This window comes from Pleurodeles waltl, chromosome 6 (genome assembly GCF_031143425.1).
Source record: "Pleurodeles waltl isolate 20211129_DDA chromosome 6, aPleWal1.hap1.20221129, whole genome shotgun sequence".
In the NCBI taxonomy this organism is placed as follows: domain Eukaryota; kingdom Metazoa; phylum Chordata; class Amphibia; order Caudata; family Salamandridae; genus Pleurodeles; species Pleurodeles waltl.
In genome coordinates this window covers 1,711,214,978-1,711,240,235 of record NC_090445.1, presented here as the reverse complement: position 1 = coordinate 1,711,240,235, position 25,258 = coordinate 1,711,214,978, and the positions used below count along the sequence as shown (strand labels likewise).

The following is a 25,258-nucleotide window of genomic DNA, read 5'->3' as shown; positions in this document are numbered from 1 at the left end:
GAGTTGGAAGCACAGCCCGGAGAACACAAAATAATGTTGTATCACTAGGTTTTTGAAAAGCTTCACAAGTTGCTGTTCTCAATCAGACGATTTTTCATTTTTCTTATTTCCTTCAACATTCTCATCGAAGTTTGAAAGAAAGTGGGATTTCAGGGAGTCCCTTTGCTTTGGCATTTTCTCAGCAGACTTTCCCAACCTTAGCTACCTAGTGCTGACATGTTTGACCACTTTCCTGACTTCTGTCTCAGTAAAACCCTTGTTCTGTCTGAGTACCTTTGTGCTTAAGGTGGTAACATCTGTCCAGGAGCATGTCATCAACACTGACAGACAAAGCTTTGGAAGCTTTTTGGGCACTCATGTGGCATCCATGGCCATCATGACTGACATCAGACATCTCTTGTTTCGCGTCCTTTCGATCGCTCCTGATGTTCCTGAGTGGACTGCTGTGGTCGCCATCCATGCCCCTAGCATTGTCACAGGAATATGTTGCACAGTTGCTCCAGCTAGGATCTTGTCTTCTGATAATGCGGTGAAACAAGGCTTGGGCATCTCCTGCAACGATAGACGAGACACCAAGCAGTGATGTAACTATGTCCCCGTAGATGGATCTTCATGAGGCACTAACACAGGACCAGGTTCATCACTTTCGCCACCTCCATCCGATGCTCGGCCGAACCACGCTTCTTCTCTGGAGGCTTCTTCTCCTAGCTCCGTTGACAGTGTGACTGGCTTTGGGCCTCGGGCAGGAGTGTTCTGCAGCTCATCTGAGAAGGGAGTCAGCATGAGGTGTGTCATGTTGGACAGGAAGCCAACAAAGCTCCAGATTTGATTACCCAATCTGCCATGTTTGTAGCATGAGACTGCGGCAGGGCATTCATTCTGGGTTTTGAGCACTGACGCGCTTCGCTATATCATCCCTGACACCACAGGTAATGCTGGACTCTGATGCAGAAACACCACAAAGTGCCCTGCATGGCCCATTCCCAGATCTCAAAATGATTGGAAATTCATGTTTCCATTTCTCTTTGAAAGTACAATCATACTTGGGTTTATTTCTCCCCTTGGGGGCCTGTGATCTGATTACCTCCAGCTCTTGCTCAAACACTCTTCTTGTATTATCCAATCAAAAGGAAGTGGGTAAAACTGCCTGACCTAAAGATGGCCTCTTGATCTGACTTGTAGTAAAGCTGCTGCTCGTGGCAGCTTCTGGCCTGTACTAGCCACAGTAAGAATTTACAAGTTCACGCTGCATAAAATCAGTACCGATAGGAGGTTACCCTCTATATCAAATCACTACATACTCATGTTACTCAGGTTACAGATATAAGGGGAAAGAATGGAGATATGCAGTATAATCATGTCTGAAACTCTGCCCATTTAGGGCCTTTCTTTATCATGCAACTTGAGTGTGTTGTCAGCCTGCCTGTACTTCAAATCCCAGTCCTGAATGAAGAATGCAAATTACTTTGTATTTCATGTAGAACATTTACCACAGAATAAGTATAATGTGATACAAATTAGCCTTTTATATCCGGGGAAGCGCTAAAGTACAAGGGGGCGAATTTGTCAACATTTGGCACCAGGTTTGCACCACAAACATGATACAAACCGGCGCAAAGTGTCAGTTTGGAGATTTACTTTCCACGGCTAACAAGGTTTGCACTGGAAAGCAGCCCCAAGTAATGCAAAGTAGTGCTATGCTTGGCTTTGCCTCAAGGGGGCGTACCCGGGTGGTTCGTCTGCCATTCCCATGCAACCACCCATGGTTTTTGACACAATTCCCAATCTACTACAAAAGGCAGTTAGGAATTTGCGAGAAAAAGGGCCTCAAACCAGATCTCCCGGGCCCGAGGTGCAAATCTTTAGTGGGTCCCAATGATACAACAGGCATTTTCAATGCAATGGGTCTCCCATTAGCTCGAGTTAGAGCTATTAGCATTGCAAAGAAGAAAAAAAACACAGTGCGATAGCACTATGTAAAACTGAGCGCGCTCGTGCTGCGTAGACAATAAACAGATAAAGTAGTCCGGAGACCATGCTGAAAACATTGAGCCTCGTATGTTTTCAGTAGTTTACCGGTGCTGTCTAGGTGGGATAAACACCGGAAAAGGCATGACGTATGCATGCCTTTCAGGAATGAAAGCAAGCGGATTTTAAAAGGCAAGCCCACGAACCAATGAAAGTGACTGCCGTGACATGGGCGTGGTTAGAAGCCCAAAGAGAGATTACCGCAGGAGACGGAGCGCTTCGCTGCGCGCCCCTAACAAGATGGTCACTTGTAAAAGATCAGTGCAGCTAACCCTCACTCTGGCTCCTCCCGGCTTTGAACAAGTGACCCAGCCCATCCTGCTCGGGTCTCCACCCACACCCGGTACCGCCAGGAGGCATTTCATTGGCAGACTGAGGCGCAAAGATGCAGCAGGGAAGTGTGGGCAGCAAGAGGGCACTGTCATAGCGGGTACTTCCAGCTTTGGGTGAGTACCCTGACTCCCGGGTCTGTTCTTTTCTCCATCCCTCATCTGTGTCATCAAAGGCCGGGATGCAGCGCTGGAGATCCAGCGGCCGGAGCGGACCTCCGCAGAGAGTGCGCCGGGGACAAGTCTGCCGAGCGGCATCAATCCCGCACACACCGGGGGCACTGCCATGCTAAGGCCGCCTCAGCTCGGGCCCAGGAACCCGTGGTCTCAGGTACCCCATGGTCTGTGCCAGCCACTTGGAAAAAACTCCCAACACTAGTCATTCAAGAGGGAGACAGTAGACTGAGCCGACATAGCGGAAGAAATGGCGCAGTCATCAGGAGATCTTAATAACACCGCCTGCCTTGTCTATAGCGCTTCGAGTCGTTTCTAGGTGTTGTAAATAGCCGATGTTTCTTTCAAAGTGAACCTTTCCCAGTGGCATGAAAACAGCCCACTAACGGCCAGGTAAGATGAAACATGTCAATCCCTCCCATCAGAGGAAAGGAGGCGGCGATCTACTCTCCAACGGAGTAAGGAGTGAGTATTAATACTACTGCTAACAAAGAGAGGCACTGAAATCCCCACCAACCGGCACCGGCGCACGGAAACACCCAAGTAAGAAATACATACTCAGTTCTCACAGTGAGTGTGGGACACTGACATTCCGCCCTGTCAGGGGGACACTGAGATCGCCCTCTTTAAAGCCAGCGCTCAGACAATCAAACATTGATGCCTGCTCCAGTGACGTAGCCAGTGTGTCACGGGCCTCAGTGCAAGGCAGGACATAGGCCCTCCAGCTGCTGCTGTACTGAAACAAAAGACAATAATCTGATTTCCGTGGGTCCCTCAAGCTTCTGGGCCCTGGTGTCACTGCACCTGCTGCACCGAGGGAAGGTACACCACTGGTCTACTCACCTGAAGCTTGTGATACGAACAGCGAGCAGAAATACCTTTACTACTCCTCGTTTTTAGGGTCGAGCTTGCGTCGCATGCGTTTTGCTAGCGAGACACTTTAGGAATTAAAAAGGGTCGGATCCCAGTCCACGTTGTAGCTTCGGCGCACACACAGTGTCAATGAACACACGGAGACCTTGCTGCTAACACACGTGGAACTGCGTCACCGCAGTTCGTCCTTTATTTATACCCGTGCTCTGCGCCCCTCCCGGACACGCAGAGCACGTTATACAAACAGGGAGAGCCCGAATGGCTCTCCGCATACTCTTTACATCCCCCCCATGTTTTACTCCACATGGATAGGGATTAACAAATAAATTCAAAGAAACGATTCAACAATAACCCACGGACCCCACACAGGGAATGAGTGAAAGACGATAATAGAAATAACAAATAAACCAAACTGCTGAAATTCCGGAACAACCTACGTCTCTATCTCCACAAATACTGTCCCCTTTAGACATCCGGACACCTTCTCGAGCTATCAGTATCGGTCTTAAACAGTGTCCCATTGCTGGAAGATGATAACGAAACACAGCTCACGAACAGCCTGCTTGACAGACAAAATCTTTCAGCTGACTACTTGGTACGGGATTGGGGCGTAAGTCATACCTCGCACTTCTAGTGCGCACACCTCTGTGCTCAGGAGAAAAACCAGGCTAGTTTGCTCAGTTAGCACTGGTCCGGAAACACTCTCAGTCTCTTCAGACGTCCTTGATGGACTACATATTATGTCATCCATTTCTTCTTCTTCTTCAGCCGACGCTCTCATGCCAGCTCTCCGAAAATGTGACACATTTCGTGTCACTCTCTGTCTTCCTCTAGCCGCAGTTATCATCGACCCTTTTACACCAATAACCTCTCACACCTCAGGTTCGAACGGTGTCCTGAACTTTCCTCCACCTCGTCGACATCTCACCACCACACGGTCACCTTCACGAAAACCACGATACTTGGCTCTTCGTTTGACACTGGCCTTCTGATTCGTGATTTCCCATCGTCTTTGAGTGGCCTTAACATCCAGCACAGGAGGTTTCCACCTCGGACCTGATGGAATACAGTCACATGTAGACACCTTGAACATTAGAGCGGAGGGGGCACACACAGTGGTGCTATGGGGTGTTTGACGATAAGTGCTCAAAAACTGATACAAACACTGTTCACTGTCTTCTCTTTGCTCAACTCCAATCCTGAGGGCCCTATTTAAAGTTCGCATAAACCTCTCAACATCCCCATTTGCCTGAGGCCAGTAGGGCATTATCTTACGATGATGAATCGCCAACCCATCCAGGTACGATCGAAACTCTTGCCCCTGAAATGGAGGACCATTGTCCGTTCTAATTTCGTCGGGCAGGCCGAACAACGCAAACACCTTCTGCAGAACTGGCCGTACATTTTCAAACGCAGTGGACGCTATAACCTCAACCACAGGGAATTTTGTGTAGGAATCGATCAAAACAGCGGTCAACCTTCCATCTGGAAAACTCCCAAAGTCCATGCTCACCTTGGCCCATGGTTTCAAAGTAGCAGGCTCAGTCACCACTGGACAACTTGGAGGTTCCACCGATGTGATGATACAGGAGTGACACTTCCCTACCATTTCATCCACTTGACTATCCATTCCAGGGAACCATACTTTGGCACGTAACCTCGCTTTGGTTTTAGCAGCACCTTGATGCCCTTGATGAGCCAACTCAATCACTCGAGACCAGAGACACTGAGGAAGTACAATTCTCCTCCCCCTCAGAATCAGCCCAGCATCATCAGTAGATAGTTCATCACGCACCTTCCAAATACTTTTCATTGCCAGCTTCTGACCTGGGCAGGACACGTTTGTCTTTTCCAAAAAATATTTCCATTTCTTGTGGTTCAATACCTCTTTAACATGACTCAGCATCACATCATCCTGGGTAGCACTTACAATGTCAGTTACGAGAAGAGCCTTAGGACATGCTGACTGCATGACCATGCTGACAAAAACCTCGGTGCTCTCTTCATCCTGCTCTTGACGAGCATCAAGTACCTTCGGAGAAGGGTGGCGAGATAAATAGTCTGCAGGATTGTTCGCCCCAGGTCGATATATGACTGTAAACCTATCAGGTTGAAGTAGAACAGTCCATCGTTCAATTCTCAGAGGTGCAAGGCATGTGTTACCCGCAAACAACGAAACTAAAGGCTTATGATCCATTACTATTTGAAACTCATGCCCATACAGATACAAATGAAAGTGGCTGCATGCCCATCCAATAGCTAGAGCCTCGCGCTCAATTTGCGCATATCTTGTTTCCACCGCCGACCAAGCCCGGCTGGCATATGCAACAGGGATCCATTCTTGATGTCTCTGTTCTTGAAGTAGAACGGCCCCAAGCCCAACAGGGCTCGCATCCACCACCACTTCAGTTCGCCTGCTAGGGTTAAAATACGTCATTGTAGACCTATCCAGTAACGCGGCCTTAATGTCTACGAACGCCTTTTGTGCGTCTGGAGTCCAGTCCCAACGGTGTTGCCCTTTCGTGAGCTGTCGAAGGGGTTCAGACATGGTGGCAAGCTGTGGTATGAACCTACCACAATACGTGGCCATCCCCAGGAAGCTGCATACTTCCGTTGGATTTTTGCGGAATAGGGGCTTGTCGGATTGCTTCAGCTTTTCGTGGGTCAACCTGCAGACCATCTTTTGAAAAAATGTATCCGAAAAAATCTACAGAAGTTTGATAAAAGGCACACTTCTTTTTGTGCAGTGTCAACCCTGCTTCGGCTAGTCTCTGCAATGTCGCTCTCAAGTGACGGTGATGTTCCTCTCTCGTCCTGGAGTGTATCAAAATGTCATCACTCAAATTGATTACTCTGGGCAATCCAGACAAAGTCTCTCTGATTACATTCTGAAACACCTCGGCGGCCGAAGACACTCCAAAACTTCGGCCCGTATTTATACTTTTTGACGCTAAACTGCGCTAACGCAGTTTAGCGTCAAAAAATTTAGCGCCGTCTAACGCCATTCTGAAGCACCATGCGGGCGCCGTATTTATTGAATGGCGTTAGCCGGCGCTAGCAGACCGGTGCTGCCTGGTGTGCGCGAAAAAAAAACACGTACACCAGGCAGCGCCGGCGTAGGGGAAAATGGCTTTAGGGCGTCTTAAAATGGGGCAAGTCAGGTTGAGGCAAAAAAATCGCCTCAACCCGATTTGCGCCATTTTTTTACGACGCCCAGGCACCATTTACATGACTCCTGTCTTAGTAAAGACAGGAGTCATGCCCCCTTGCCCAATGGCCATGCCCAGGGGACTTCTGTCCCCTGGGCATGGTCATTGGGCATAGTGGCATGTAGGGGGGCACTAATTAGGCCCCCCTATGCCACAAAAAAAAAAATCTAAAAATAATATATATATACTTACCTGAACTTACCTCAATGTCCCTGGGGTGGGTCCCTCCATCCTTGGGTGTCCTCCTGGGGTGGGCAAGGGTGGCAGGGGGGGTCCCTGGGGGCAGGGGAGGGCACCTGTGGGCTCATTCTGAGCCCACAGGTCCCTTAATGCCTGCCCTGACCCAGGCGTTAAAAAGAGGCGCAAATGCAGGTTTTTTTGACCCGCCCACTCCCGGGCGTGATTTTTGCCCGGGAGTATAAATACGACGCATATGCATCGGAGTCATTTTTTAAGACGGGAACGCCTACCTTGCATCTCATTAACGCAAGGAAGGGGTTCACGCCAAAAAATAACGCTAAATCCTAAGACTTTGGCGCTAGACGCGCCTAACGCCAAAGTATAAATATGGCGTTAGTTTTGCGTCGAATTTGCGTCGAAAAAAACGACGCAAATTCGGCGCAAACGGAGTATAAATATGCCCCTTAGTCTCTTGTACCTTCTCAACCCTACATGCGTTGAGAAAGTGGTGATGTTCCTACTTGCAGGATCTAGTTCCAGTTGATGATACCCGGCGTTCAGATCCAGTTTTGAAAACCACTGTGCGCCATTCAGATCCCCAATGATGTCATCCATTGTGGGCGTGATATGTCTCTCCCTTCGGATGGCTTTATTTGGCAGCCCCATGTCGACACATAGGCGAATAGCTCCAGGTTGTTTAGGTTTCGGTGCAATCACCAACGGTGACACCCAGGGCGTAGGCCCATCTACCTTCTCAATGACTCCTTGATCTTCAAGCAGTTGCAACTCTCTTTCAACGCCCGGGCGCAAATGAAACGGCACCCGACGATGCCTTAGCGCCACAGGAGCCACACTGTTGTCGATATGCAATTTGATGTGCTTCCCTTTTAGGCATCCCAGCCCCTCAAAGAGTTGTGGGAACTCATCGAGAAGGTGTTCCACCTGAGTATCATGCACTTGACGTGCAAAGAACACCAATTCTAACTCTTCTGCTGTGTGACATCCTAGCAGAGTGCCGCGATTTCCAGCCACCACATAGAACTTTGCTTCTGTTGATCTGTCCCCACTGTTCACGGACACTTCCACCGTTCCTTTAAGAGGAAGGGGGTCTCGTCCTCCATAGTTGTATATCTTGGTGGCCGTAGGGGTAAGTGATGGGGTAGGAGTCAATTGCTGGAAGAGTGTTTCATCCATAACATTGACAGACGCCCCTGTGTCGATGAGTACTGATACCAACATGCCATTGACATGTACATCGCTCATGGGAGGCGGTCTCCTTTTTTGTTGCCTCCCTCCCGTGAAAGAAATTACAAAAATTTCCTCTTCCTCATCTTCCTCAAAAACAGGGCCACTTGACGTCACGTGATCCCTTGTCTCCTCAGTATTTTTGGATACAGCTCTGATGTTAGCATCCTTTCCCTTCTGATCTCCTGGCTTATTCTGTCTGGATCGGCACACTTTTGCGAAATGATTAGCTTTACCGCATCGGTTGCACGACTGCCCTTTTGCTGGGCACCCCATATTTGCTCGGTGTTCATAGCCACAGCTTCCACAGGCCCTCTCGCTGGATCTGGCAGGGTTCAGCTTGCGCGGCGCCACCTGGCGTGTCTGGACAGCGTCTACCTGCTCCTCCTTCACTTGAACAGTACGGGTCGATGACGCTGCGGCCAATGACTGACCTCTCACAGCCGTCATCGCGTCTGCCCGTACAGCAGACAGTTCATGCGACCTTGCAAGGATCAGAATATCGTCAAGGGACATACCCTGCTGTCGAAGAATGATCTTTCTTAAGGCATTGGACCTGCAGCCTTGAATGATCTGCGCTCGGATCTCTTCTTGTTGGTTGAGTCCTGTGCACGAACTCACCAGCTTTCTCAACCTGGCGTAAAACATGTCCATCGACTCGACTTCTGTTTGTTGCGCCTGTCTCAGTTTGAAACGTTCGTAATCAGAATTAAGCTGAGGATCAAAGTGTCTATTTAAAGCAGTTACTGCTGCGTCAAAATCAGACTTGTCCCCTGTATCAGGAAGGGAGTCAAAAAGCTCTTGTAGTTCTTCCCCACCCATCAACAGCATTACAGACCTTCGTACTTCCCCATCCGTTTCCCTTGTAGCACAAAAGTAGTTTTGTAGGCGATTTATCCACAAACGCCACCTGGGTGCAGCAGTGGCCGGGTCAATCAGTTGGCTAAACGGTGGAAATGATGTAACTGAAGAGTGAACACTGTTGTTTAACTGTGCCGGGAGCTGGGGATTTCCTGGTGGTGGTGGTGGTGGATTGGCATTATCTTGGGGCGGAGCACTCATATTTGCACACTCACGCTCCACTGATTTGCAGAGGCTAGCGTTTTATCCTTATTTTCTTTCCTTTGAACTCCACCCTCTTTTATTTTATTTTTCTTCTTTTTTTTGTGCTTTGTGTTCTTTTTCCTTCTGAAATGCCCCTTGTGGTCAGTGTCCAACACCTCTCTACTCATTTATACTTATTTTTCTTTCTTTAGAGCTCAGGTCTCTGCCTGCCAGCTCAGCTTCAAGCTTACCGCTTGCACCAGCCTCCGTTATCTGATGCAAAGACACGCCCACTCCGAGCCTCTGCAGGGGAGATTCCTCGGCCTCGTGAGCGCACTCGGCATTCACTGTTGCTCTCCCGTGGCAACAGGACGCTCATGGGCGGAGCGCTCGACGAAGCGCTTCACTCTGCGTGCTGTTTCCTTTCGGGGCAGGGGCGTGGCTCACCGTCTCCAGCGTCCCAGGGCAGGAAGCCAGGCTGCACCTCGAGCCGCACAGCTCCCGGGCAGGACACAAAACGGTCGGGCTCTCTCTCGAGCCAGGATCAGCGACCGCCCCAATCACCTACACAGCGCCTCCGCCTTCACAGCATTCAACACCGCACCCTCATCCGCGCAGGTACGGCTTCACCGAGGGTGGAGAATGACTTCCCCTCACTATTACTGTTGGATATACCGCATCACAAGCGTGGTATGTTCGTTTCCCGCTCGTCGCCAATGTAGCTTCGGCGCACACGCAGTGTCAATGAACACACAGAGACCTTGCTTGGCTGCTAACACATGTGGAACTGTGTCACCGCAGTTCGTCCTTTATTTATACCCTTGCTCTGCGCCCCTCCCGGACATGCAGAGCACGTTATACAAACAGGGAGAGCCCGAATGGCTCTCCGCATACTCTTTACACACGTCACATCAGTGTCTTTCATTGGTTCGTGGGCTTGCTTTTTAGAATCTGCTTGATTTCATTAGTGGAAGGCACCATATGTCATGCCTTTTCCGGTGTTTTCCGTCTGGTTCGTGGACTACTTTTTCTCTATTTTCGCTGCGCGATCTCGCTTGGCAGTCGAGCACTTTGCATAATATCGACCCTGTTACACAGTTAATTGCACTTTTTCTGGTTACGTACATAATTGCGCTTTTGCCAATAGGTTACATTATGAGTGAAAAGTCCGGTTAGGAGTTTACAACGCTATTAGCTCTAACACGAGAAAACGCGAGACCCGTTGCATTGTAAATGCTTGTTTACTCTTTCTATGTGTACTGCACTCTGCAGCACATAAAAGGAGGAAAACGCTATTAATGATTGTTTATGTGCACGAAGGTGTCCCTTCTTGCACATAAACAATCATCCCTGCAACGCAGGCACCATTGCACTATGGCACAAGGTGGCCTGCGTTGGTGGTCGGCAGCCCACTGTGCGCCAGCGCACAGGAAAGTACAGGGATGTGTCATATTGCTGTAAATACAACGCATCCTGTGCTTTCCTAATGGCGTAGAGCAGTGCGGCAAGCTGGCTTGTGGCGCCATGCTGCATCATTTTCTTGTAAACATGGGCCTCTGGTTTTGTTTGTGCTATGTAAAACTTCCAAAAATAAAACCTTGGGGCCTGTCACACACGCTCTAATCTCCCCCTCCAAAAATGAAGGACAAAACATTAAACTTTGATGTTTCAAGTCAATATTACTAGTGGCTAAATCGCACCACGTGAAACACTAGTGGCTGAATTGCACCGTGTGAAACTGCACTATCAGGACTCAATGCTTTGTCCTTAGTTATCGGAGGAGGAGGTTAGAGCATGTGTGACAGGCATCCACAGTTTTTTTTACAAAACTCGAGCAAAAACAAAATTCGAAACTGTTTGACACACATTTCTTTCTCCCAGTGGCTTATAGTTGGGGTCCACAGGATGCTTAAGAGTCGAGGCAGCCATTGAGTCGAACCTGCATCCCTCTTGGCACAGCAGCGGGACCAGAGTTGCAAGTGTGATGCTGCGAGATCGGATGTCAGAATCAGAACCACAGAGTTAGCGCTATGGCGGGCAGAGAGAGCGTGACAAAAATGTTGTGCATGGGCCTGCAGGAGCATGTTACTGACAATGCGTAGTCCGAGTCAGACGAGACCAGTCCATGTTGGTTGGAGCACTCTGAGGAATACTTTTACTCAGAGCGTGGACATGTAAATTAATTCCTTTCCAGAGTCCGTGACTCTGGGCCTGCCCAAGCCACATTTAAACCAATAGGTTTAGTGCGTGCTCAGGATATATGGCGTTGACAACTACTGGGACAGAGATCATTTCCACGTTCAACCTGCCTGTTCACCCGCAGACCGTGACTCAGCCATCGGGTTGCTGCATGCAGGAATCAGATGATGGGAGATTAGCCCTGAAATTGTAGCCTCCCGCCTGAATCAGAGAGTTGGCAAATATGACTTTCATTTACTTATAAGTCACTAGTATATGGTACTACAGCTACCTATTGGCTGTTAATTAAATGCTACCAGTGGGTTACAGCACGGATTGTGCCACCCATTAAAGTAGCCCCGTAAAATGTGTCCTAGACCTGCCATTGCAGCCTAAGTGTCTAGCCTAAAACTGCCATTTCGACCTGGTAAAATAAACTTTATGCCACACCTAAGCCCTCCTTTTTAAGTCGAGCGTGCGAGTGCTCTGATGTGTTGTAATCTATCGCTGGGCTTTTAGCCAAGCCCACCGCATACCCATCACTATCACTCATTCATGAGCTTGTCTTTCAAAAATCCTTTGTTCTCATTGGTAAATGCTTTATGTTTGTCCCTCCTTGGGGCAGTTTTGTTACCGCCTTGGCCATCGACGCTGTTACATGGATAATTGCAAGTTTGCCAATACGTCTGACTGCGAGTGAACATCTTTATCCTTTTGTGTCTCCCCTTCGCGCTCATGGTGGCCGTGGTGCTTTCAATTGACTTGCTTATGTCAACTGTTTTACTTTTCATTTTCATTTTATGTGGCAAGAAAAGTCAGTTAGGAATTTACACTGCTAATAGCTCTAACTCGAGCAAACGTGAGACCCATTGATTTGCAAATGCTTGTCACTGCTTATAAGTCACCACAAAGATAGGCTTTAAAAGCCCATATGGCATGGTGCATGGTATATACAAAGTAGGACATGTATATTTAACGTTTTAGATGTTCTGACAGTAAAATAAATCTCCAAAGTTGTTTTTCACTGTGGCAAGGCTGGCTTCTCAAAGAGTAACACTGGTTTACCCTGGTACATTTAGCAAGGGCTACATTCAGTTTGGGGACAGCTAGAGAAATATTTCAAAGACTCATTTTTAATAATACTTTACAATCCAATTTAGTGGCAAAGTCAGGTTTTATATTAGAACGTTGCTGTTTTCCTGCCTAAGCCTGAAAGGCTTTTCTGTTAGTGTCCAGTGTCACCTGACCCCTGGTGGTGTTTTGCTGGCAGACAATGGAAAAAGGGCCTTAAGCGTGGAGGGGCAGGGGGGTTCCCTTCCTTTGCCAGGCTGGCCTGGGTACTGTGCCTATGATGTGATTAACTTCAAAAAAGTCCTCTCCTGTCATAGGCAGATGCAGTTAACACCTAGGCCTGCCCCCTCTTGTATCCAGCTAGCCAGTCAGGCTCCAATCATAGTGGAATGCTTTTTGACATTACAGTGCCAGGTCTGTTGGAGTTTTACATATAACACTTTGGCGCGCTTCAAAGGGCTAGGACAGGATACCAAAACAGCTCTTGTATTTTCACTGTTTGGCTGTTAAAAAGGCAGCTTTTGTTGTACTGGCCTGATGTCTCTGATGTCTCTGAATTTCTTGTGTATACAAGGACTGCCTCCAACTGGATTTTGTTGTTCGATGTAGGAGGACACTGGCAGTACCATAGTAAACTTCCCACATACACAGCTTTAAACCGTAGAGCGCAGGTTTAATGTGGCCAAAGACTTCTGCCATCTTGAAAATGTCCACAGTGGGTGGGATTAGCCTTTGGAAGCTTAACCCCATTGGTTAGGGTGTCTGCAGGGGTCATTTCCACTCTCTAGGTCATGATAGGCATAGACATGGAACCTCCAGGCACCCACTTCAGAAACATCTCTGGTCCTGAGAAGAACAGAAGGAGGACTGCCCGTCAGTCTGAGACCTGAGAAGAGCCCAGAAGACTGGATCTGCTTCTCCCCTTGTGCCCAGGACAAAGACGTGGACTCCAAAGGTCATAAGGCTGACCCCCTGTTAATGCTACAGAGATGCAACAAACTACAAGAAGGCTTTTTCTGCCACTGCCCAGCTGATCAGTGGCAACTAGCCCTGGCTAGACTCAGATGTGATCTCTACCTGCTGCCCTGAAAGTCTCTAATAGATGTGGGCGTAACTAGTGTAGTTTGCTGAAGCATAATTAGGGAAATTACAGTAAAATTATGGAGATTAATCAGATTTCTGAAAGGAACATAAACTAGAAGGTAGGACTATTTTTTTTAGCACAAAAAGCACCCTTGCATCCAAAATGGAGGAGAGGATACATTTTGCGCTAAGAAAATAGCGCTGCATGCAAGAGAACACCAATACCAGCAGCAGCTGCTTGCGCTCAGTAGGTTTGTAGTTCCTGTGCTCCTGCTGTAGGATTTGTTGCCAAAATATTCCTAACAAGACAAATAGGAGTCATTTTAGGCAATTTTATAAATGTACTGAAATTACTCTGATAACTGATGTAATTAATTGTTTGCCCAGGCGTAGCCTCTAAGTGCCTCCCCTGAGGTCCTGGGGGGGGCTTTAGAAGTGTACTCCTGTGGTGGATTGCGACTTAAGGACTAAACGTAGAAAGTAAAATCTTTGACCAGGACAAACCTGGTTGGCGTATCTGACCTTAGCTCCCTTGTGGTCATTGTCAAATTGAGCCTAGGTCCTCTTCCACCATGACCTTTGAGTATTATTTGCACTTTTTGCTTCTTGGCGCTGTTTTTACTTAAACCTTTAAAAAAATCGTTACTTCTGTTCTTCTTATTGGATTTTTGTGAATTTGGTGTCATTTTGTTTATTACATTGTGCTCTATTTTTCTAATTTGTTTGTGGATTTTTCTTGTTTTGCATTTACTGCTTTAGTGCTGAATGAATACTTGACACACTGCCTATAAGTTAAGCCTGCCTGCTTTTTTGCAAAACTACCAAAGAGTTAAGTGCAGGTTTATTTATTGTCTTTTGCATTTCTCCCTGGCTAGAACTGTGATCATTATTTTTGGTGGGTTCACACTCCCCTCAACTAAAACTCCAATTTCTTACAGAAATGTCAAGCGGTCTGACAACTGGCTGGATCTGCAGTCTGTCAACAAGTGTGTTTGAAAAACCCAAGAACATGATATTAATGCAGTAAGAGGCATTCAAGACCTTCCTTAACTATCTGTAGGAAGGACTTTTTCATCTACCAGAAAGGAGAGAGCTCCGGAGACTGACGCTGCTGATGTTATTTTCTTAACGATGGAGGGCACTTGTTGCTGTTTGCTATTTCATGACACATGAAACCACTTCATCATCTCTGTCACCAGCTTGGGGAAGATTTATAATCATGACTGGTGTCTGGGCCCTCAGCCAATAAAACTAAGGTAACCAAAGGGGCGTGTCTGCTGGCTTAGCCTCAATGGTATAATCAGTTCTGCTGTCTGAGCCTGTGAGATCTGATCAAATTGTGGGGTAGCTCGGCTGATCTGCAACGTAATGTGTGTGATTACTGCATCTGGTAAACACGAGTACCACAGGATCTGATATTGACAGGGGTAGCCCCAGCCGCCTATTCCTGGTTCCACCCTGTGACGGAGGCATAATATGTGGGTAGGTGTTTTCTGCTCTGATTATCATATTTTGCCTTTTATCCAATCATTTTTTTACCCACTCAGTTATGCCAGAGTTTTCCTGGCAAAACAACAGAAGAAAGTGTAGTTCTGCAGCTGTCTGCTCAATATTTGCACTTCTGATTTCTGTGTAAATGAGCAGATTGCACACGGGTGGTGGCTGGCCTGTGACTGGACACTGAGGGGCATATTTACATTTCTGCAGCACACACAGAAAGAGGAAAACACCTCCATTGATTGTTTTTGTGCAGGAAGGTGTCCCTCCCTGCACAGAAACAATCCTGCATTCACTGGAGGCACCCTTGTACCACTGAGCAAGGGTGCCTGCGTGGACACCTGGCAGCCAAAAGGGCGCCAGCTTAGGGGGAGAGGACAGAAATGCACCTTACCTCATTCTGCCCTTTCCCTGTGGCGTAGGCAACGCAGCAAGGTCACCTGCTGAGCTTCCCTGTGCCACGAGGCTTGCAGATATATGCCCCTGAGTTTATTGTGTGTAAGTGCCGGGTCCTGTAGTGTCTGAGGTCATGACCCTCAGAGCAAGAATACATTTATTGTTCACTTGGACATCCCTGCTCCCTGTGACTCTGAGACTGAGTGGTCAGCAACAGGTCCCATGGATACTGCCCAGCAGCCTCTGCCCACTGACCCAGAGAGAAGGACTCTCAAGTAGTGATGAATTGCACTACATTTCCATAGGAGGCCAGCGAGAAGTGACACCCCCCCCCGCGGACAGTGAGGGTCCCTGACACATCATAAGGGTATTGGAATGTTTCAGAAGTGCCTCTTTGAGATGTGAGACTTTTATCTTGATTATTTGTCAAATGTATAAACTTTGGAAATGCACCTCTAACTACTGCCCCTTCCCTCGTCCCCCACCTGCGCTCTTAGCCACTATCATCTCAGGGGGCAACAGGATCCCGGCTGGGTCTCCCGCAACTGGAAACAGTCTCCTTAATCGTGATTGTGATTTGTGAGCAAAAACCTCCCTGAAGTGCACAGAGTTACACAATGAACCTTCGTATTGGGATCTTTCGCCGTCAAATTCCCCCTCTAGAGCCAGCAAAAAAAAAACACAACAACAAGCATTGGCAAAGCCAATAGGTGTCACCTATGTGAGAGCTATTGGCTTTGCCAATGTCTTTTAGCCATGTTGTACACCAGTGTACCTGCTGTTCAGTCTGGCTAAAAGTTAGTGGCATGGCATAAGGAAAAGTGGGTAAAGGACAGTAGAGTGGAGTGGCATAGAGGTTTGTATAGTGGAGTGGCTTGGAGTGGTGAAAAGTAAAGTTGAGTGGCATAGACTAGAGTGGTATAGAGTAAAATGGCGTGGAGTGGAGTGATGTAGAGTGGAGTGGCATAGAGTAGAGTGTTGCGGAGTAGAGTGGCATGGCATAGAGTTACAAGGAATGACGTAGAGTGGAGTTGAGTGGGATAGAGTAGAGTGGCGTAGGGTGCGGTGGCATAGAGTGGAGTGACGTAGAGTGCAGTTGAGTGGCATAGAGTAGAGTGTTGCGGAGTAGAGTAGCATGGCATAGAGTTACAAGGAATGACGTAGAGTGGAGTTGAGTGGGATAGAGTAGAGTGGCGTAGGGTGCGGTGGCATAGAGTGGAGTGACGTAGAGTGCAGTTGAGTGGCATAGAGTAGAGTGGAGTGGCATAGAATGTAGTACTGCACAGTACAGTGGCGCAGAGTGCAGTGGAGTGACAGAGTACAGTGGTGTAGAGTACAGTGGCATTGAGTAGGTTGTTGTAGAGTACAGTGGCTTGTGGCGTAGAGTAGATTGGTGTAGCGCAGAGTGAGGTAGTGTAGAGTGACACAGAGTAGAGCAGCGTAGAGTGGAGTGGAGTGGCCCAGAGTAGAGTGGCGTAGAGTACAGTGTTGTAGAGTGGAGTGGCATTGAGTAGATTGTTGAAGTGTACAGTGGTGTAGAGTGGAGCGGCTCTGAGTGGAGTGGCGTAGAGTAGAGTGTCATAGAGTACAGTGACAGAGTAGGGTGGAATAGAGTACAGTGGCGTAGAGTGGAGTAGCATTGAGTAGATTGTGGTAGTGTACAGTGGTGTGGAGGGGCCCTGAGTATAGTGGTGTAGAGTACAGTGGCATAGAGTACAGTGACAGAGTAGAGTGGCATAGTGTGGAGTGGCCCTGAGTGGAGTGGCATGGAGTACAGTGTATTAGAATGGATTGGCATTGAGTAGATTGTTGTAGAGTAAAGTGGTGTAGAGTGGAGTGGTGCAGAGTGTAGAATAACGTAGGGTGGCATAGTGGTGGTTGAGTGGTATAGAGTGGAGTGTTGTAGAGTAGATTGGTATAGAATAGAGTGAGGTGATGTAGAGTGACATAGAGTAGAGTGGAGTAGAGTGATGTGGAGTGATGTAAAGTAGAGTGGCATAGAGTAAATTGGCATAGAGTACAGTGAGGTGGTGTAGAGTGACACAGAGTAGATGGTGTAGAGTGGAGTAGAGTGGGATAGATTAGAGTAGTGTAGAGTGGAGAGGAGTGGCATACAGTGGTACAGATTGGAGTGGTGCAGAGTGGAGTGGAGTGGAGTGGCGTAGAGTAGCGTAAAGTGGAAAGAAGTGGCATACAGAGGTACAGGTTACAGTGGTGTATAGTAGAGTGGAGTGGAGTAGAGTGGAGTGACATGTAGTAGAGTGGTGTACAGCAGAGTGGCGTAGAGTACAGTGGCACAGAGTGGAGTGGTGTAGGGTGCCATACAGTGGGTTTGTGTGGAATGGTGTACAGTAGAGTGATGTACAGAAGAGTAGAGTGGAGTGGCATAGGATGGAGTGACAGAGTGGAGTGGCATCAAGTAGAATGGAGTGGCGTACAGTAGAGTGAAGTGACATAGGGTGGAGTGGTGCAGAGTAATATGGAGTGGGGTAGAGTAGAGTGGAGTAGAGTGGAGTGACAGAGTGGAGTGGCGTACTGTAGAATGGAGTGGCGTAGAGTAGAATGGAGTGGTGTAGAGTAGAGTGGAGGGGGGTACAGTAGAGTGGTGTAGAGTGGAGTGACAGAGTGGAGTGGTATACAGTGGAGTGGCATAGAGGGGAGTGGTGTAGAGTGGTATGGAGTGGTGTAGAGTAGAGTGGTGTAGAGTGAAGTGACAGAGTGGAGTGGTATAGAGTGGAGTGGCGTAGAGTAGAGTGGTGTAGAGTAAAGTGACAGAGTGGAGTGGTATAGAGTGGAGTGGTGTAGAGTAGAATGGAGTGGCGCAGAGTAATATGGAGTGGGGTAGAGTAGAGTGGCATAGAGTGGAGAGACAGAGTGGAGTTGCATAGAGTGGAGTGGTGTAGAGTAGAACAGGGTGGCATAGAGTAGAGTGAAGTGGTATAGAGTGGAGTAGTGTAGAGTAGAATGGAGTGGCGCAGAGTAATATGGAGTGGGGTAGAGTAGAGTGGCATAGAGTGGAGTGACATTTAGTAGAGTGGCGTAGAGTGGAGTGGCATAGAGTAGAGTAGTGGAGAGTGGAGAGGAGTGTCACACAGTGGTACAGATTAGAGTGGTGTAGAGTAGAGTGGAGTTGAGTGGAGTGGCATAGAGTGGAGTGACATGGAGTAGAGTGGTGTACAGTAGAGTGGTGTAGAGTATAGTAGCACAGAGTGGAGTGTTGTAGAGTAGATTGGTATAGAGCACAGTGAGGTGGTGTAGAGTGACACAGAGTACATGGTGTAGAGTAGAGTGGCGTAGAGTGGAGTGACATGGAGTAGGTTGGTGTACAGTAGAGTGGCGTAGAGTACAGTGGCACAGAGTGGAGTGGTGTAGGGTGCCATACAGTGGGATTGTGTGGAATGGCGTACAGTATAGTGATGTACAGAAGAGTAGAGTGGAGTGGCATAGGGTGGAGTGGCGCAGAGTAGAATGGAGTAGGGTAGACTAGAGTGGCATAGAGTGGAGTGACAGAGTGGAGTGTCGTAGAGTAGATTGGAATGGCGTAGAGTAGACTGGAGTGGCATAGGGTGGAATGGCGCAGAGTAATATGGAGTGGCGTAGAGTAGAGTGGCGTAGAGTGGAGTGAGAGAGTGCAGTGGCATAGAGTGGAGTGGCGTAGAATAGAATGGAGTGGCGTAGAGTACAGTGGTGTAGAGTGAAGTGACAGAGTGGAGTGGCATAGAGTGGCATGGAGTGGAATGACAGAGTGATGTGACTTAGAGTGGAGTACAGGGGAGTGGCATAGAGTGGCATGGAGTGGAATGACTTAGAGTGGAGTGACTTAGAGTGGAGTACAGGGGAGTGGCGAATAGTGGCGTGGAGTGGAATGACTTAGAGTGGAGTACAGGGGAGTGGCATAGAGTGGCATGGAGTGGAATGACTTAGAGTGGAGTACAGGGGAGTGGCGTAGAGTGGCATGGAGTGGAATGACTTAGAGTGGAGTGACTTAGAGTGGAGTCCAGGGGAGTGGCATAGAGTGGCATGGAGTGGAATGACTTAGAGTGGAGTACAGGGGAGTGGCGTAGAGTGGCATGGAGTGGAATGACTTAGAGTGGAGTGACTTAGAGTGAAGTACAGGGGAGTGGCGTAGAGTGGCATGGAGTGGAGTGACTTAGAGTGGAGTACAGGGGAGTGGCGTAGAGTGGCATGAAGTGGAATGACTTAGAGTGGAGTGACTTAGAGTGAAGTACAGGGGAGTGGCGAATAGTGGCATGGAGTGGCATGACTTAGAGTCGAGTGACTTCGAGTGGAGTACAGGGGAGTGGCATAGAGTGGCATGGAGTGGAATGACTTAGAGTCGAGTGACTAAGAGTGGAGTACAGGGGAGTGGCGTAGAGTGGCATGGAGTGGAGTGACTTAGAGTGGAGTACAGGGGAGTGGCGCAGAGTGGCATGGAGTGGAATGACTTAGAGTGGAGTGACTTAGAGTGGAGTACAGGGGAGTGGCGAATAGTGGCATGGAGTGGAATGACTTAGAGTCGAGTGACTTAGAGTGGAGTACAGGGGAGTGGCGTAGAGTGGCATGGAGTGGAGTGACTTAGAGTAGAGTACAGGGGAGTGGCGTAGAGTGGCATGGAGTGGAATGACTTAGAGTGGAGTACAGGGGAGTGGCGTAGAGTGGCATGGAGTGGAGTGACTTAGAGTGGAGTACAGGGGAGTGGCGTAGAGTGGCATGGAGTGGAATGAATTAGATTGGAGTACAGGGGAGTGGCATGGAGTGGAATGACTTAGAGTGGAGTACAGGGGAGTGGCGTAGAGTGGCATGGAGTGGAATGACTTAGAGTGGAGTGACTTAGAGTGGAGTACAGGGGAGTGGCGAATAGTGGTATGGAGTGGAATGACTTAGAGTGGAGTACAGGGGAGTGGCGAATAGTGGCATGGAGTGGAATGACTTAGAGTGGAGTACAGGGGAGTGGCGAATAGTGGCATGGAGTGGAATGATTTAGAGTCGAGTGAGTTAGAGTGGAGTACAGGGGAGTGGCATAGAGTGGCATGGAGTGGAATGACTTAGAGTGGTGTGACTTAGAGTGGAGTACAGGGGAGTGGCATAGAGTGGCATGGAGTGGAATGACTTAGAGTGGAGTGACTTAGAGTGGAGTACAGGGGAGTGGCGTAGAGTGGCATGGAGTGGAATGACTTAGAGTGGAGTACAGGGGAGTGGCATAGAGTGGCATGGAGTGGAATGACTTAGAGTGGAGTACAGGGGAGTGGCGTAGAGTGGCATGGAGTGGAGTGACAGAGTGGAGTACAGGGGAGTGGCGTAGAGTGGCATGGAGTGGAATGAATTAGATTGGAGTACAGGGGAGTCGCATGGAGTGGAATGACTTAGAGTGGAGTACAGGGGAGTGGCGTAGAGTGGCATGGAGTGGAATGACTTAGAGTGGAGTGACTCAGAGTGGAGTACAGGGGAGTGGCGAATAGTGGCATGGAGTGGAATGAGTTAGAGTGGAGTAGAGGGGAGTGGCGAATAGTGGCATGGAGTGGAATGATTTAGAGTCGAGTGAGTTAGAGTGGAGTACAGGGGAGTGGCATAGAGTGGCATGGAGTGGAATGACTTAGAGTGGAGTGACTTAGAGTGGAGTACAGGGGAGTGGCGAATAGTGGCGTGGAGTGGAATGACTTAGAGTGGAGTACAGGGGAGTGGCATAGAGTGGCATGGAGTGGAATGACTTAGAGTGGAGTACAGGGGAGTGGCGTAGAGTGGCATGGAGTGGAATGACTTAGAGTGGAGTGACTTAGAGTGGAGTCCAGGGGAGTGGCATAGAGTGGCATGGAGTGGAATGACTTAGAGTGGAGTACAGGGGAGTGGCGTAGAGTGGCATGGAGTGGAATGACTTAGAGTGGAGTGACTTAGAGTGAAGTACAGGGGAGTGGCGTAGAGTGGCGTGGAGTGACTTAGAGTGGAGTACAGGGGAGTGGCGTAGAGTGGCATGAAGTGGAATGACTTAGAGTGGAGTGACTTAGAGTGAAGTACAGGGGAGTGGCGAATAGTGGCATGGAGTGGCATGACTTAGAGTCGAGTGACTTCGAGTGGAGTACAGGGGAGTGGCATAGAGTGGCATGGAGTGGAATGACTTAGAGTCGAGTGACTAAGAGTGGAGTACAGGGGAGTGGCGTAGAGTGGCATGGAGTGGAGTGACTTAGAGTGGAGTACAGGGGAGTGGCGCAGAGTGGCATGGAGTGGAATGACTTAGAGTGGAGTGACTTAGAGTGGAGTACAGGGGAGTGGCGAATAGTGGCATGGAGTGGAATGACTTAGAGTCGAGTGACTTAGAGTGGAGTACAGGGGAGTGGCATAGAGTGGCATGGAGTGGAGTGACTTAGAGTAGAGTACAGGGGAGTGGCGTAGAGTGGCATGGAGTGGAATGACTTAGAGTGGAGTACAGGGGAGTGGCGTAGAGTGGCATGGAGTGGAGTGACTTAGAGTGGAGTACAGGGGAGTGGCGTAGAGTGGCATGGAGTGGAATGAATTAGATTGGAGTACAGGGGAGTGGCATGGAGTGGAATGACTTAGAGTGGAGTACAGGGGAGTGGCGTAGAGTGGCATGGAGTGGAATGACTTAGAGTGGAGTGACTTAGAGTGGAGTACAGGGGAGTGGCGAATAGTGGCATGGAGTGGAATGACTTAGAGTGGAGTACAGGGGAGTGGCGAATAGTGGCATGGAGTGGAATGACTTAGAGTGGAGTACAGGGGAGTGGCGAATAGTGGCATGGAGTGGAATGATTTAGAGTCGAGTGAGTTAGAGTGGAGTACAGGGGAGTGGCATAGAGTGGCATGGAGTGGAATGACTTAGAGTGGTGTGACTTAGAGTGGAGTACAGGGGAGTGGCATAGAGTGGCATGGAGTGGAATGACTTAGAGTGGAGTGACTTAGAGTGGAGTACAGGGGAGTGGCGTAGAGTGGCATGGAGTGGAATGACTTAGAGTGGAGTACAGGGGAGTGGCATAGAGTGGCATGGAGTGGAATGACTTAGAGTGGAGTACAGGGGAGTGGCGTAGAGTGGCATGGAGTGGAGTGACAGAGTGGAGTACAGGGGAGTGGCGTAGAGTGGCATGGAGTGGAATGAATTAGATTGGAGTACAGGGGAGTCGCATGGAGTGGAATGACTTAGAGTGGAGTACAGGGGAGTGGCGTAGAGTGGCATGGAGTGGAATGACTTAGAGTGGAGTGACTCAGAGTGGAGTACAGGGGAGTGGCGAATAGTGGCATGGAGTGGAATGAGTTAGAGTGGAGTAGAGGGGAGTGGCGAATAGTGGCATGGAGTGGAATGATTTAGAGTCGAGTGAGTTAGAGTGGAGTACAGGGGAGTGGCGTAGAGTGGTATATTGTAAGGTGCCACAAGGTGAAGTGGCTTAGGGTAGAGTGGAGCAAAGTAGCGTACACTATTATAATTATGGGTGTAGGTAACTAAAGCTTTCATAGAGACAGCTGGGAGGGTGAAAGTACCATAAATGTGACGCAGTGCGCCTGTGTTAAAAGTAGGAAGACGCTTTGCGCATCAGGGAACAGTACTGAAATACTTACAATGTTAAAAGAAAAAGCTGGTGAGTAGAACAAAGACCAGGAAGAATGCCTATACTTGGCCCATGCGTCAGGGAGGAGCTTACGCAAGAAAGGAAGGGAAGTCCACAGGACCTAAGCAATCAAAAGACTGCAAATGAGAGTGGCAAGCAGAACAGCCAATGGTAAGCGGGGGCGGGTTGAAAGCCCACAGAATTGTAAACATTACATCTCCCCGCACAGCGCATGCGCAGAGTAGGGGAGACCTAAAAGTTTTGTTTCTCTCTGGCTGGTGAGGGGCACCCCGCCGGCCGGCGGCTCGGTCCCCCTCGGCCCCCAATCATAAACCTGTCAGATATGAGTACAGACCGGGCAAGGGTGGGTTGAAATAAAAGCTGTGCCCTGTATTAAATGGCTTGAATGCAATACTGAGGTGAAAGTTGACACTCTGTGGGGTTGCTGGTGGTGCTCCCAGCCGTGGATCAGGGTTGTGTTTGCTGCTCAAGGAGGGTGGGGCGGAAATAAAGGGAACCGGAAGAGTGAGCCCTGGAGGGGGAACCCCGAGGTCTGGTATTCCCCTCAAGCTCAGACTGGTCTAACAGGAAATCAGGGCGCATACCAGGCCAGAGCGTGCCTGGCTTCACCCCAGTCCTACCAGCCTTCAGAGGCCCTTGGGGGCCTGTTACCAGCTGAGATGCAGCCTTTAGGGGTACGCAGAGCCCATGAGTCACTGCCACAGCCAGGCCTGCCAGCCTTCAGAGGCAAAAGATACAAATGTCGGGTCCTCTCAGCCCTCCCAGTCTTCAGAGACCCCGAGTGGCCTGGCTGTTACCATCTGTGATGAAACCTTTGGGAACATGCCCGTGTCTGATAGACAGCTAGGCCTGGCCGGCCTTCAGAGACAGACGTCACACAGGTGACTGACTCCGCTCCAGCCCTACCAACCTTCAGAGACCCTGAGTGGCCTGGCTGTTACCATCTGTGATGAAACCTTTGGGAACATGCCCGTGTCTGATAGACAGCTAGGCCTGCCCGGCCTTCAGAGACAGAAGTCACACAGGTGACTGACTCCGCTCCAGCCCTACCAACCTTCAGAGACCCTGAGCGTCTAGCTGTTACCATCTGTGATGATACCTTTGGGAGCATGTCCGTGTCTGATAGACAGCTAGACCTCCCGGCCTTCAGAGACAGACGTCACACAGGTGACTGACTCCGCTCCAGCCCTCCCAGCCTTCAGAGACCCTGAGTGGCCTGGCTGTTACCATCTGTGATGAAACCTTTGGGAACATGCCCGTGTCTGATAGACAGCTAGACCTCCCGGCCTTCAGAGACAGACGTCACAAAGGTGACTGACTTCGTTCCAGCCCTCCCAGCCTTCGGAGACCCGGAGTGCCTGGCTGTTACCAGCTGAGATGCAGTCTTTGGAGGCATGTCCGTGTCTGATAGACAGCTAGGCCTCCCGGCCTTCAGAGCCAGGGGTCACAGAGGTGACTGAATCCGCCCCAGCCCTCCCAGCCTTCAGAGACCGAGTGGCCTGGCTGTTACCAGCTGATATGTGACCTTTGGGGGTATGTCCGTGACTACGTGATACAGCTATCCCTGCCGCTTCAGAGACAGACGTCACACAGGTGGCTGACTCCGCTCCAGCCCTCCCAGCCTTCAGAGACCCTGAGTGGCCTGGCTGTGGCCTTTGGGGGCATGTCCGTGACTAAGTGATACAGCTATCCCTGCCGCTTCAGAGCCAGGGGTCACACAGGTGGCTGACTCCGCCCCAGCCCCGCCAGCCTTCTAAGGCACAGATAGACACACGGCGCAGGTATTTGGCGCCAGCTCTTCAGCCTTCAGAGGGGCTACATGAGTTGTGGCTGCCTTTTCCCCAACCCTGACACGTCTGCCTCTGCCCCGGCCCTACTGAACTCTGGGTGGCATCACATAACGCTTCTCCGGGCATGGGGCTGGGAGGGGTGCCGAGGCCTTACCTGTGTGTGCCAGGGGCAGTGCGAGGAGCACAAGCAGTGCCAGCCCGGGGCAGCCTTCGGCTCCGGTCACCCTCGCCATGGTGCGGGCTCAGGCCTTCCTGGTCCGATAGTGCCCTGTTCCTCCTGGTGCTCTGCCCGGGTAGTCCTGCCTGATCCGGCTCCCTGGTGCTCAGCCCGGTCACTCCCAGTAGATTACTGGCGCTCCGTACGAACAGGTCCTCTAATGCTCAGCCTGGCCAGTCCTGGTGCATTAGCGCCCGCAAAGTCCTGGTGCATTTGTGCCCGCTCTGTCCTGGTGCATTAGTGCCCGGTTAGTCCTGGTGTATTAGTGCCCGGTCAGTCCTGGTGCTTTAGTGCCCGGTCAGTCCTGGTTCATTAGCGCCCGGTCAGTCCTGGTGGATTAGCGCCCGGTCAGTCCTGGTGCATTAGCGCC

General features: G+C 49.6%; 1 protein-coding gene across 1 annotated transcript in view; it reads right to left on the bottom strand.

The window, feature by feature from the left end:
- Positions 1-25,035, bottom strand: part of LOC138301822 (uncharacterized) — a 141,165-nt gene extending 116,130 nt beyond the window's left edge. The window contains exon 1 of the mRNA XM_069242320.1: positions 24,826-25,035. Within this exon, the coding sequence (XP_069098421.1) occupies positions 24,826-24,904 (79 nt within the window). The 5' untranslated portion in view covers positions 24,905-25,035. The remainder of the gene's footprint in view (positions 1-24,825) is intronic.
- Positions 25,036-25,258: the final 223 nt, after the last annotated feature.